At 43.5% G+C, this 14,340-nt stretch overlaps 1 protein-coding gene across 1 annotated transcript in view; it reads right to left on the reverse strand.

Moving 5' to 3' along the window:
• Positions 1-14,340, reverse strand: part of LOC144631794 (N-acetylgalactosamine kinase-like) — a 29,480-nt gene that overhangs the window by 9,839 nt on the left and 5,301 nt on the right. Inside the window, exons 5-7 of the mRNA XM_078490357.1 lie at positions 12,998-13,069; positions 4,682-4,765; positions 3,528-3,586 (exon numbers count right to left, since the gene is read on the reverse strand). Of these exons, the coding sequence (XP_078346483.1) occupies positions 3,528-3,586; positions 4,682-4,765; positions 12,998-13,069 (215 nt within the window). The remainder of the gene's footprint in view (positions 1-3,527; positions 3,587-4,681; positions 4,766-12,997; positions 13,070-14,340) is intronic.

The raw sequence follows: 14,340 nt of genomic DNA on the forward strand, positions 1-14,340 counted from the left end.
TTTGGTATGTTTCTTAAGTCTAAGGCCCCGTCCACACTGACCCGGGTAAATTTGAAAACAGAGAAATTTGACAATGCCGCATAAAATGTTTTCCGTCCACATTAACCCGGGTAAATTTGAAAACGATACGCTTCATTAGTAAGTAAAAGTAAAAGTAAAGTCTTTATTTAACGAGGGTAGCACTAAAATAACATAAAAAATACTAACAAACCAGCCCTAGTAAAAACAGACCCGGAATTCCAGCCCGGACTTGCCTGGAATTCCAGGCGGAATCCGGGTGGATTCCAGGTGGAATCCACCGGAATTATTGCCGGCATTCCGCTGGTATTCCGCCGGAATTCCGGACTATTCCAGCTGGAATTCCGTGATAATTCCGGCCGGAATTCCACCGGAATTATTGCCGGCATTCCGCCGGAATTCTGGACAATTCCAGCTGGAATTTCCATGATAATTCCGGCCGGAATTCCCCCGGAATTATTGCCGGCATTCCGCCGGAATTCCAGACTTTTCCAGCTGGAATTCCAGTGCAAATTCAGCCTGGTGTTCCGCCGGAATTCTGGACTATAGTCCGGACGGAATTCCAGCGGAATTTTGGTCCGACTGGAGTTTTGCCGGAATACCGCCGGAATTAGCTAGTAGCACTACTGATTTTCTTGTTTGAACTGGAGCAGTGAAAACATGGATTTTTTGAATAGAAAAGCAGCCTTACAATGTTTACTCTACAATGTACTTATAAATGCAAAGAATATTTTGCACACGGTGACTGGTGAAATGAGTGCAACGAAAGAAAAATTTTTAATCAAAAACAAACATGCACAACATGTGACTTTCAACCTTTTTATTTACTAACAACTATTCCTATAAAAATATATCTCTACATTTACATGTACATATTAAGTGAATTTGACTTGAGATAGAAAGTTGAAAGATAGATACACTTATTCTTGGTTGTGGTTAACATGCGAATAAAACAAGATCAAATAATAAAACGATGCGATATTCAATGTCTTTGATCGCATGACCAACTGTTTTCGCTCGCGATTGTAATCGACGTGTTCATTTAATTTGTATACATGTACACAAACTGTTTAAAAGTGCTTACCTCTCAGTTGATCGATCGTAGGTTGTTTCATTTCTTGTGGTAATAAAATTATTGCTGAACACAGTATAGTTGCTGATGAGACCACTTCATTTCACGCAGACAACTGTTTCAAACATCGAAACATTTCAGCACAAAGCAACAAAGAGACGGCGTCGCTTCGCATTCCACAAACCGATTCAAAGATCGATCGTTGGCCTGTTTCATTTCTTGAGGTAATGAAATAATTTATAGCTGAACACAATTGCTGACGAGACCACTTCATTCACGCGAACAACTGTTTCAAACATCGAAACATTTCAGGACAGAGACGGCGTCGCTACGCATTCCACTCCAATGTAAAAACGTCAGGTAATTACATTGTTTACAACGCTGCAGAGAATCTTTTTTCCGGCAGCAGAAAGGAAGGAGTTTACCTATATAAACTACACATTACATGAAGAAACAGGAGAGACGATTCCCGCTTAAAGAAACGGTCTAGTATAAAACGTTCAGGTCTCATTACAGGCGGAAAATTAAACACGTTTTTCAAAGTTGACCAATTAGATTAAAACGTCTCATATGTCAGAGATCACGTTTCAGTTTGTGTTGTCACGAAAATCCAACCGAGTGAAAGCATGCAGAATTTTCATGGCTTGTTTGGAAATATGTCTTTGAAAACAAACATTTTCTTTATATCAAGGATTTCTACTTTCCAGGATTGTACTGACACTAACGAACCGATTTAATTTTTGGAGTGGATTTACTAAGACCAGACTTTCAAGGAGCAAATGCAAGAAACTGCAGACAACGGCATTTTATCCCTATGAAATACGCCAGAAGTGGCGTAAATTATCGAGCTCCACGCCGAAGATCTTCGGCGTAACATACATGTTTTCCAGACTGGTGTGGCGGACATCGCCCGCAAAATATGGACGTAAATGGAATATTACTAAAAGCTGCTGATATTTATAAATGAAGCAAGAAACTTAAGAATGAGTGACATAACCTGTTTACAAGGGCAATGAGCGGTAAGTGTGTGCTGTAGTCTCAAACCCAACTCTTGATTTAGATTTGGCACGCAGAACGAACGGCGAGCTGCCACTGAATATTATTTAACATTGTGAAGATCTAACAAAAGGATTTCTTGGATTTACTATTTCTCCATCGCAGAAGAACTTATAAACTACTGAACACAGGACATTAATTTGTGGCTCGGCGGTTTGATTCGGTGAAAAGTCAAGTTTAATCTGAAGTTTCTTTTAAGGAAAGGTTATCCACTGTTAACCAGCGTCGAGCCGTGGAGCAACCACACACTCGTTCAATAAACCTGCTTTAATCGACTGATAAGCTGCTAAGCCACAAGAATATGTACCTATCTCATTTTATTTATATTTTATAAACGTTGAACTCAAGTGGCCACTGAGACAAATATAAATAAATACGTTTTATTCTTTGTACCTGTTTGACGTACTGCTGACTGTATTTTAGCGAAGACATTAAGCTTAATTAGTGGAAACGATCCATTAAGACCGTGTCATGAAGTATTTTTATGCTTCAATTTACCCACAAACTCTCAAATTGTTAAACAGAATGAAATGTGTGCTGTGCTCCGTTCGTAAAGGCAATGCAAACAACGAGATGGAGAAAAAATGGCTATGTGAAAATTGACACATAGCCGGTTTATTAAACTCTGAATATCCAATATGTTGTGATTTCAAACTTTCGTTACAAACATGTATTGCCGTCGAATTGTACAGACGAAAAAAATTGTGTAGATTGTCAGAAGCTCTATTATTTGGCCTACCGTTTTGATTGAACTCTCACTCATAATGATTTTTGGGGAAAATCATGACACTGGGTGCAGTCATGAAATACAAAATCTCCATATAAATCCAGCGGACTCAGAATTCCAGATTCCACTTGCCCGGTATTCCACTGGACTCCAGATCTCCGCACCTGGCATTCCACTGGACTCCGGAATTCCGGGTTCCCCTTACCTGGAATTCCACTGGACCCCGCACTCCGGACCTGGCATTCCACCGGACTCTGGAATTCCGGGTTCCCCTTACCCGGAATTCCACTGGACTCCGCACTCCGGACCTGGCATTCCACCGGACTCCGGAATTCCGGGTTCCACTTACCTGGAATTCCACCGGATTCCACCTGGAATCCTCCCCGGACCTGGAATTCCGCTGGAATTCCACTGGAATTCCGGGCCTATTTTTACTAGGGAGTGGCCCTCTAAAATTATTTACAATAAAATATAAAAATACACTATTTCACGCTCCAAATCGAAACGCTCATTGGTGAGCGTTTTTGAAAAGCTCCGTTTTCGGTGACCGAAAACGCCGTTTCAGTGTGGACGGTTGGCCTAACCGGAGAAAAAAAGATGCGTTTTCAAATTTACCCGGGTCAGTGTGGACGGGGCCTAAAACGAGTTCCTTACCCTCCTCCTTCAGTTCCAATGTAACGTTCACATTTTGTGCACACCTCTGCAAGTTCATGCTGTTTACGATTTAAAAGTATTAATTACAAATGATTAACGTCACAAGACTGCATTAAAGGGGCTAAGTCATGGTATTTTAGGTAATTCTATTTATTTTTCGTTTATTAAGAGCTCTAAACTTCAAATTGGCAGAGCAAAAGTCTTTTATTGGCAAAATCACGGTCACATTACAAACAAGGATGATTTTGCAACATTGTAAATGACACTTTCAAACAAATTGAGATAAACTTGAAAAAGGTCCGGCCAACGTTTTTCAAGTTCACCCAAAGCCAATCTGAATTTTGCCTATCCACGTCCGTTTTTGGCAGTCTGTGTTCCTGAATTCTTCTACAGTTTTAAGCCATTATTGTGATATTTCAGTTAGTTCTATGACCAGTTAGTCAGTGCTGAAATTGCCTAAAATTGCGTGACATAGCCCCTTTAAGGAGCTCAACTGCCACTAAATGCTAAGAGACAGTGCATACTACAGGTCTGATATTTTGTGTTTTGACTAATGTGAGAAAGATAAGAATAAATTGCTATAATTTATTTAGAGAGGATGCCACATCAGCGCTAGCTGGTTTTCATGCGGGTCCTCTATTTAGGTCAAATTGTAATTTGGAAATGTTGGTTTTTCAGAAGGGAGGAAAAACTGGGGAACCCTGAGAAAAACTCTCGGAGCAATGCGAAAACCAATAACAAACTCAACCCACATAAAATTTATGACGGCAGCACAGGAGTGGCAGAACAAGAGTGGGAGGCAAGGGCTCTGACCACAGACTATGCCAACCATGCTCCCTCTACTAACTCAACAGTGATGGTTCGAGGGTTCCTTGTCATAATCCAATAGGGTCGGGAAAAGTATTTTAAGGGATTATTCGAATGAAAAATGAAGAAAAGAGATGAAATATCCCATTTTGAGAATGTGAAATGGTAACCATTTCCATTTTAAAGGTTGTCAAAAGGGTTTTCTTTTCTGTTGAAAGTGGTTCATAAAAAGGAAAGGCTTGAGACCTTGGGCAAAGCCTCTCAGTATAAACATTTTTGAGTACCCCACCCCCCACCCCCTCCTAAGTAATCTAGTGTTAAATGTCTTGAGTACATATGTCACACACCTTACTCAATTCAAGTCCATTAGCATGTAGTGTCGCCAGTCCTGAACAGCAAACCAAAGCTGACGAACTGGATAGCCCTGCACTCTTTATCAAGAGAAGTCAACAGAACAAGAATTAGTTACCTTTGTTTAGAAAGGTAGTAGGATAAGTCTGCATTCAAGCCTAGTGGCTCATTCGCGTTCCTAGTGGCCCATTCGCGTTCTCATTCGCGTTCTCAATTCAAGGGATTTCTTTTTGGTGTGGGTGAACAAAGCGTCAGTCAACACTTGAAGGCAATGTACAAGTCTTTCACAGACTAAAGCGACACTAATATGTAACCTAGAATGTAAGAACGCAAGTTTGGACTGGTATAAGCGTCTCACACACTAATATTTAGCCTACAACGATTAAGAACGCAAATTCACAGGGGACCCAAACGCTGTATTAGTTATACATAATCTTGTAAATAAAAATGTTCTTATTTACCTGCGTTCCAGTGTCTTTTTTTGGCCGGTTTGGGGTCGATCAAAACGAATCAAAACGAAGGCGCTTTACGTTGCGAATTTTTAAACGTTTAAAATCGGTATGTCGCAAGTCAACACGATGCGCCTCAAGTTTCAATTATTATTAACTCAAGTTACTAACACCATTAACTATTAACTCTCCTCGCGGGGAGTTTTCTGTTTCATAATGGTCACTAGAAGAGAAGAGAGACAAGGGGTAAAACTCACTACGAGCGGTCGTACAATCTGTGACTACAGTTGATGTGACCAGTCTCGCGCGTGGATATGCGCGAGGAAACACGAGCCGACAGCCGGCAGCCTTTGACGGTGATAACCATGACACGTGAAACATGTGAAAATCATGGTTCAAATCCATTTAATTTCAATGTTATTCACTAATGATTATTTGAATTTCCGTTATATTTCGCTTGGCTTTTTTCGAGATAAAAAAGCACATTTATGTGTACGAGTAGAACATATTTTACCTTTTGTAAGCTTACCTTTTGCTACCGGGCGCGATTATAGAACTAGAAATATACAGAGTACAAAGGGATGACCATTACCATTACCAACCATGGCTAAAAGATACAGGAGCTAATAACCTCAAGGGAAAATTTAGATTTCAAGAACCAAAAGAACCTACGAGAACAACAAGAACCTGGAGAACCAAGAGAACCACGAGAACCACGGGAAAAACAACATGAAAAGCCTCTTTCACCCTTTAGCAAAAGACTACTCCATACCACAATTGACTGCCAACAGATAGACCATAGCAAAATAGTCATAGTCTCATAGCAACCTTTTCTCGTGATTTTCGTGGTTCTTGTGGTTCTCCTGTCTCTCTTGGTTCTCCTGCTTCTCCTGGTTCTCGTTGTTCTCTTGGTTCTCCTAGTTCTCCTAATTCTCCTGGTTCTCTTGGTTCTGTTGATTCTCCTGGTTCTCTTTTTTCTCCTGGTTCTTCTGGTTCTCCTGGTTCTCCTGGTTCTCATGGTTCTCCTGGTTCTCTTGGTTCTCGTGGTTTTCTTGATTCTCCCGGTTCTCGTTGTGCTTGTGGTTCTCTTGGTTCTCGTGGTTTTCGTGGTTTTCGTGGTTCTCGTGGTTCTTGTGGTTCTCTTGGTTTTCCTGGTTCTCCTGGTTCGCGTAGTTTCTCTTGGTTCTCTTGTTTCTCTTGGGTCTCGTGGTTCTCGTGGCTCTCTTGGTTCTTGGTTCTTGGTTCTCGTAGTTCTCATGGTTCTCTTGGTTCTCGTGGTTCTCTTGGTTCTCGTGGTTCTCTTGGTTCTCGTGGTTCTCGTGGTTCACGTGGTTCTCTTGGTTCTCATGGTTCTCTTGGTTCTCGTGGTTCTCTTGGTTCTCATGGTTCTCTTGGTTCTCATAGTTCTCTTGGTTCTCGTGGTTCTCATGGTTCTCTTGGTTCTCATGGTTCTCTTGGTTCTCATAGTTCTCTTGGTTCTCGTGGTTCTCATGGTTCTCTTGGTTCTCGTAATTCTCGTGGTTCTCTTGGTTCTCTGGTTCTCGTGGTTCTCTTGGTTCTCTTGGTTCTCGTGGTTTTCTTGATTCTCCCGGTTCTCGTTGTGCTTGTGGTTCTCTTGGTTCTCGTGGTTTTCGTGGTTTTCGTGGTTCTCGTGGTTCTCGTGGTTCTCTTGGTTTTCCTGGTTCTCCTGGTTCGCGTAGTTTCTCTTGGTTCTCTTGTTTCTCTTGGGTCTCGTGGTTCTCGTGGCTCTCTTGGTTCTTGGTTCTTGGTTCTCGTAGTTCTCATGGTTCTCTTGGTTCTCGTGGTTCTCTTGGTTCTCGTGGTTCTCTTGGTTCTCGTGGTTCTCGTGGTTCACGTGGTTCTCTTGGTTCTCATGGTTCTCTTGGTTCTCGTGGTTCTCTTGGTTCTCATGGTTCTCTTGGTTCTCATAGTTCTCTTGGTTCTCGTGGTTCTCATGGTTCTCTTGGTTCTCATGGTTCTCTTGGTTCTCATAGTTCTCTTGGTTCTCGTGGTTCTCATGGTTCTCTTGGTTCTCGTAATTCTCGTGGTTCTCTTGGTTCTCTTGGTTCTCGTGGTTCTCTTGGTTCTCATGGTTCTCTTGGTTCTCGTGGTTCTCATGGTTCTCGAAGTTCTCCTGGTTCTTGGTTCTCGTGGTTTTCGTGGTTCTCCTCGTTCTCGGTTCCCGTGGTTCTCGTAGTTCTCGTGGTTCTCTTGGTTCTCGTGGTTCTCGTGGTTCTTGGTTCTCGTAGGTCTCTTGGTTCTCCTGGTTCTCATGGTTCTCGTGGTTCTCCTGGTTCTCTTGGTTCTAGTGGTTCTAGAGGTTCTCCTGGTTTTCTTGGTTCTAGTGGTTCTCGTGGTTCTCGTGGTTCTCGTGGTTCTCATGGTTCTCTTGGTTCGCTTGGTTCTCTTGGTTCTCTTGGTTCGCTTGGTTCGCTTGGTTCTCGTGGTTCTCTTGGTTCTCGTGGTTCTCTTGGTTCGCTTGGTTCTCTTGGTTCTCCTGGTTCTCTTGGTTCTCATGGTTCTCTTGGTTCTCTTGGTTCTCTTGATTCTCTTGGTTCTCATGGTTCTCTTGATTCTCTTGGTTCTCTTGGTTCGCTTGGTTCTCTTGGTTCTCTTGGTTCTCATGGTTCTCTTGGTTCGCTTGGTTCTCTTGGTTCTCTTGGTTCTCATGGTTCTCTTGGTTCTCATGGTTCTCCTGGTTCTCGTGGTTCTCTTGGTTCTCTTGGTTCTCTTGGTTCTCATGGTTCTCGTAGTTCTCTTGGTTCTTGGTTCTTGTGGTTCTCGTGTTTCTCCTGGTTCTCCTTGTTCTCCTGGTTCTCTTGGTTCTCGTGGTTCTCCTGGTTCTCGTGGTTCTCTTGGTTTTCGTGTTTCTCCTGGTTCTCGTGTTTCTCCTGGTTCTCGTGGTTCTCCTGGTTCTCGTGTTTCTCCTGGTTCTCTTGGTTCTCTTGGTTCTCGTGGTTCTAGTGGTTCTAGTGGTTCTCTTGGTTCTCGTGGTTCTCGTGGTTCTCGTGGTTCTTGTGGTTCTCGTTGTTCTCCTGGTTCTCTTGGTTCTCATGGTTCTCCTGGTTCTCCTGGTTCTTGTGGTTCTCCTGTTTCTCATGGTTCTCGTGGTTCTTCTGGTTCTCGTGGTTCTCTTGGTTCTTGTGGTTCTCGTGGTTCTCGTAGTTCTCCTGGTTCTCATGGTTCTCCTGGTTCTCCTGGTTCTCTTGGTCTCATGGTTCTTGTGGTTCTCGTGGTTCTCGTGGTTCACCTGGTTCTTCTGGTTCTCGTGGTATTCGTGGTTCTCGTGGTTCACCTGGTTCTTCTGGTTCTTGTGGTTCTCGTGGTTCTCGTGTTTCTCCTTGTTCTCATGGTTCTCTTGGTTCTCCTGGTTCTCCTGGTTCTCCTGGTTCTCTTGGTTCTCGTGGTTCTCGTGGTTCTCGTGGTTCTCGTGGTTCTCGTGGTTCTCTTGGTTCACCTGGTTCTCGTGGTTCTCGTGGTTCTCGTGGTTCTCGTGGTTCTCGTGGTTCTCGTGGTTCTCCTGGTTCTCCTGGTTCTCGTGTTTCTCCTGGTTCTCGTGGTTCTCTTGGTTCTCGTGTTTCTCCTGGTTCTCGTGTTTCTCCTGGTTCTCCTGGTTCTCCTGGTTCTCCTGGTTCTCGTGTTTCTCCTGGTTCTCGTGGTTCTTGTGGTTCACCTGGTTCTCGTGGTTCTCGTGGTTCTCGTGGTTCTCGTGGTTCTCGTGGTTCTCGTGGTTCTCTTGGTTCTCCTGGTTCTCCTGGTTCTCTTGGTTCTCTTGGTTCTCTTGGTTCTCGTGGTTCTCGTGGTTCTAGTGGTTCTCGTGATTCTCGTGGTTCTCGTGGTTCTCTTGGTTCTCGTGGTTCTCGTGGTTCTTATGGTTCTCGTGGTTCTGTTGGTTCTGTTGGTTCTCGTGGTTCTGTTGGTTCTCGTGGTTCTCATGGTTCTCGCGGTTCTCATGGTTCTCGTGGTTCTTTTGGTTCTGTTGGTTCTCGTGGTTCTCCTGGTTCTCTTGGTTCTCCTGGTTCTCGTGGTTCTCCTGGTTCTCCTGGTTCCCGTGGTTCTCGTGGTTCTTTTGGTTCTCCAGGTTCTTGTTGTTCTCGTAGGTTCTTTTGGTTCTCGTGGTTCTCGTGGTTCTCATGGTTTTCGTGGTTCTCCTGGTTCTCCTGGTTTTCCTGGTTCTCCTGGTTCTCTTGGTTCTCGTGGTTCTCGTGGTTCTCGTGGTTCTCGTGGTTCTCGTGGTTCTCGTGGTTCTCGTGGTTCTCGTGGTTCTCGTGGTTCTCGTGCTTCTCGTGCTTCTCGTGGTTCTCGTGGTTTTCTTGGTTCTAATGGTTCTCGTGGTTCTGTTGGTTCTGTTGGTTCTTGTGGTTCTGTTGGTTCTCGTGGTTCTCGTGGTTCTCGTGGTTCTCGTAGTTCTTGTGGTTCTCATGGTTCTGTTGGTTCACGTGGTTCTCCTGGTTCTCTTGGTTCTCTTGGTTCTCGTGGTTCTCGTGGTTCTCGTGGTTCTCCTGGTTCTCCTGGTTCTCCTGTTTCCCGTGGTTCTGGTGGTTCTCGTGGTTCTCTTGGTTCTCCAGGTTCTCGTTGTTCTCGTAGGTTCTTTTGGTTCTCGTGGTTCTCGTGATTCCCGTGGTTCTCGTGGTTCTCGTGGTTCTCGTGGTTCTCCTGGTTCTCCTGGTTCTCCTGTTTCCCGTGGTTCTGGTGGTTCTCGTGGTTCTCTTGGTTCTCCAGGTTCTCGTTGTTCTCGTAGGTTCTTTTGGTTCTCGTGGTTCTCGTGATTCCCGTGGTTCTCGTGGTTCTCATGGTTTTCGTGGTTCTCGTGGTTCTCCTGGTTCTGTTGGTTCTTCTGGTTCTCGTGGTTCTCGTGGTTCTCCTGGTTGTTGTGGTTCTCGTGGTTCTCCTGGTTCTCGGGTTCTCCTGGTTCTCCTGGTTTTCCTGGTTCTCCTGGTTGTTGTGGTTCTCTTGGTTCTCGTGGTTCACGTGGTTTTCCTGCTTCTCTTGGTTCTCATGGTTCTCGTGGTTCTCGTGGTTCTTGGGTTCTCCTGGTTCTTGTGGTTCTTCTGGTTTTGGTAGTATAAAGTGACTAGAAGTATTTTACTTCCCCCACCCCCACCAAAATGGGATGCTAATCCATTGCAGGGTTACTCACATTTATACACCTGTGTGGAGAGAGGCACTGTGAGATTAATGTGTCTTACACAAGAACACAACACAGTTCCCCTGACAAGTGCTAAAGCCCTGACCCCTTGACCATCCAGAGTCCAACAAACTCCTGGTTCTCGTGTTTCTCCTGGTTCTCATGGTTCTCCTGGTTCTCGTGTTTCTCCTGGTTCTCGTGGTTCTCGTGGTTCTTGTGGTTCACCTGGTTCTCGTGGTTCTCGTGGTTCTCTTGCTTCTCATGGTTCTCATAGTTCTCGTGGTTCTCGTGGTTCTCGTGGTTCTCTTGGTTCTCGTGGTTCTAGTGGTTCTCGTGGTTCTCGTGGTTCTCTTGGTTCTCGTGGTTCTTGTGGTTCTCAGGGTTCTCGTGGTTCTCGTGGTTTTCTTGGTTCTTATGGTTCTCGTGGTTCTGTTGGTTCTCGTGGTTCTGTTGGTTCCCGTGGTTCTCGTGGTTCTCATGGTTCTCGTGGTTCTTTTGGTTCTCATGGTTCTGTTGGTTCTCGTGGTTCTCCTGGTTCTCTTGGTTCTCTTGGTTCTCTTGGTTGGTTCTCCTGGTTCTCCTGGTTCCCGTGGTTCTCATGGTTCTCTTGGTTCTCCAGGTTCTCGTTGTTCTCGTAGGTTCTTTTGGTTCTCGTGGTTCTCGTGATTCTCGTGGTTCTCGTGGTTCTCATGGTTCTCGTGGTTCTCCTGGTTCTGTTGGTTCTTCTGGTTCTCGTGGTTCTCGTGGTTCTCGTGGTTCTCGTGGTTCTCCTGGTTGTTGTGGTTCTCGTGGTTCTCCTGGTTCTCGTGGTTCTCGTGGTTCTCCTGGTTCTCCTGGTTCTCGTGGTTCTCGTGGTTCTCGTGGTTCTCGTGGTTTCCGTGGTTCTTCAGGTTCTCCTTGTTCTCGTAGGTTCTTTTGGTTCTCGTGGTTCTCGTGATTGTCGTGGTTCTCGTGGTTCTCATGGTTTTCGTGGTTCTCGTGGTTCTCCTGGTTCTGTTGGTTCTGTTGGTTCTTCTGGTTCTCGTTGTTCTCGTGGTTCTCCTGGTTCTCCTGGTTGTTGTGGTTCTCGTGGTTCTCCTGGTTCTCGTGGTTCTCGTGGTTCTCGTGGTTCTCGTGGTTCTCCTGGTTCTCGTGGTTCTCCTGGTTCTCCTGGTTCTCTTGTTCTTGCGGTTCTTGTGGTTCTCGTGGTTCTCGTGGTTCTAGTGGTTCTCGTGGTTCTCGTGGTTCTCGTGGTTTTCTTGGTTCTTATGGTTCTCGTGGTTCTGTTGGTTCTTCTGGTTCCTCGTGGTTCTCGTGGTTCTCGTGGTTCTCGTGGTTCTCGTGGTTCTCGTGGTTCTCGTGGTTCTCCTGGTTCCCGTGGTTCTGGTGGTTCTCGTGGTTCTTCAGGTTCTCGTTGTTCTCCTAGGTTCTTTTGGTTCTCATGGTTCTCGTGATTCTCGTGGTTCTCATGGTTTTCGTGGTTCTCGTGGATCTCCTGGTTCTGTTGGTTCTGTTGGTTCTTCTGGTTCTTGTGGTTCTCGTGGTTCTCGTGGTTCTCCTGGTTGTTGTGGTTCTCATGGTTCTCGGGTTCTCCTGGTTCTCCTGGTTATTGTGGTTCTCTTGGTTCTCGTGGTTCACGTGGTTCCTGGTTCTCGTGGTTTTTCTGGTTCTCGTGGTTCTCGTGGTTCTTGTGGTTCTTCTGGTTTTGGTAGTATTAAGTGACTAGAAGTATTTTACTTCCCCCACCCCCACCAAAATGAGATGCTAATCCATTGCAGGGTTACTCTCATTTATACACCTGTGTGGAGAGAGGCACTGTGAGAGTAATGTGTCTTGCACAAGAACACAACACAGTTCCCCTGACAAGTGCTAAAGCCCTGACCCTTTGACCATCCAGAGTCCAACAAACTAGGCATTAGGCCACTATGCCTCCCATTAAGCTTTGTTTAGAAGCAAAGATCATTACAACATTTACAATAATTATTATTATTCATTATTATTATATATTGAACATCAGTGAAATACCAGGAAATCTTTTGTGCGAAAAAATAAGTCGAAACATCTTCGGATTTTTCTCTCCAATCTTCGGCAATCTTCGGATATCTTCGGAAAAGTTCGGAAAATGTTCGGAAACATTTGTACGACCTTCGGACAACATTTTGCAAATCTTCGGAAATCTTCGGAAAATAGTCGGCAATCTTTGGAAAATCGTCAAAAACATTGTAATTTATAGTTGGTTTATATAATTAACAGAATATAACTTGGTTGCTTGGAGATATGAAATTAATCTTGTCGTGTTCAAATCGATATCCCACTCGTTCGCTGCACTCACTCATGAGATATCGATTTGAACACTCGAAGATAAATTTCATATCTTCACGCAACCATGTAATATCCTCTATTTATGCTAAGGCCAACAACTAAAAATAATAATAGAGAGGTAAAGCATGACGTTTATTTTTCCCACAAACAGCAAAAATTCAACTTCTGCCATCTGCTGTTTGGCGTTTGTACACAGAAATTAGTAGTTTTTTGTTTTTTGTGAATGTGGGATTTTTTTCCCTATTTTTGTGATGGATATTTTAGAATTCGATGAAAAGGTAGCAAAATGAAAAGCAAGCTCGTGTTTGCCGTATAACGTCAAGCTTAATCTCTCTTACTAAACAAATGTCTCTGCGTCTAGTAGAACGTTATTGGCAAATGCCACAACAAGCATTTACATTTTATTTTTGTTAAATGAATATACTTATTCCAACCTTTGGTACAGTTCCATCCACAACAAGGTTCAAGCCAACTGGTGATGAAATCTTCAAGTGGTCGACCAATCCCTGAAACAAATTGTAATAAATATTATACCTTAACTTCCACATACAAAATCTCCTGACTGATCTTCATACATTTTTTAATAGTCACATGTAGTTCAAAGAGTTTGTTTAAAGACCAATGAAAGCATTAATTTCCTTTGGTATCAATTTGATATAGGCCACTCAATCAGTTAATCAATGGCTCTTCGAGCAACCTCATGGTAATTCTGCAATTCGATGAAGTGCCGACCGTCCAATTTTTTCCAAATAAGTGTCCAATAATGTAACGCAATCTCACTTTATTACTAATGTTTAATACTAACGTGACACGAGATGACGTGACACGGAAGAAAAACGTGCTGTGGATGTCGTGTTAACTAAAACACTACACACGGCAAGTGTAATATTTTGATAGTTTAAGCGTAACTGCATGTAGTTTAGCTGCTATATATCAATAACGTCACAATCTCACTTAATTTGCCTTTGAATGTTTTCTTGAGCCAATGGGTCATTGACATTGATAGTTTTTTCTTTCAAATAAGCGTCCAAACATGTAGCACAATCTCACTTTGTTTGCCTTTGAATGTTTTATTTTTCATGAAAGTTGCGACATTGATGGTTCGTGCTCTTAGGTTTCGTAGCACGAATTCTATTTTTTCACCGCAAAATATTTAAGTGTAACCTTTGATCCTTTTTAGCATTAAGTAAATTTTTTTGTGAATATGTTTACTTTTCTGCCAGCACGCGTACGTACGTATAGCGTTATTTTAAGCAGCGAATAAAATTTGAGAGAAAGATGCGCGTTTCTGCACGACTCAAAAAGATGAAGAACGAATGACGTGACACGAAGATGATGTGACGCGAAACAAAAACGTGCATGAATGTTGTGTTTACTAAAAGGCGTCTTTGAATGTTTTCTTACGTGAATGGCTCATTGATAGCCTATGCTCTTCGTTGAGCAAATTCCATTCTCTTTTATCACCAGAGGATAAGTGTAAGTGATCCTCTTTCGATTTGTTTTGTGAAAATTCAATTTAGTTCCCTGAAAGAGAGAGACCCTGGGAACGAGGTTGAAGAATAATTTGTTTCTGATTGACATGTGCTGAATGCGTTTAAAGGACCTTCCTGTCAGCACGTTTATCGTTTAGCGCATAAATTAATTGCGGTTTGATATCAGAATGGAGTGAGTGAGTGAGCCAGTGAGGGAAATAAATAGTCACTCACTCACTCACTGCCCATTGTGCCCACTGGCACGTAGGGCAGAAATAAATAGTCATTTTTATATTAATACCTTC

The sequence above is a fragment of the Oculina patagonica genome, chromosome 12, assembly GCF_052425735.1.
Source record: "Oculina patagonica isolate OP01 chromosome 12, crgOcupat, whole genome shotgun sequence".
In the NCBI taxonomy this organism is placed as follows: Eukaryota; Metazoa; Cnidaria; class Anthozoa; order Scleractinia; family Oculinidae; genus Oculina; species Oculina patagonica.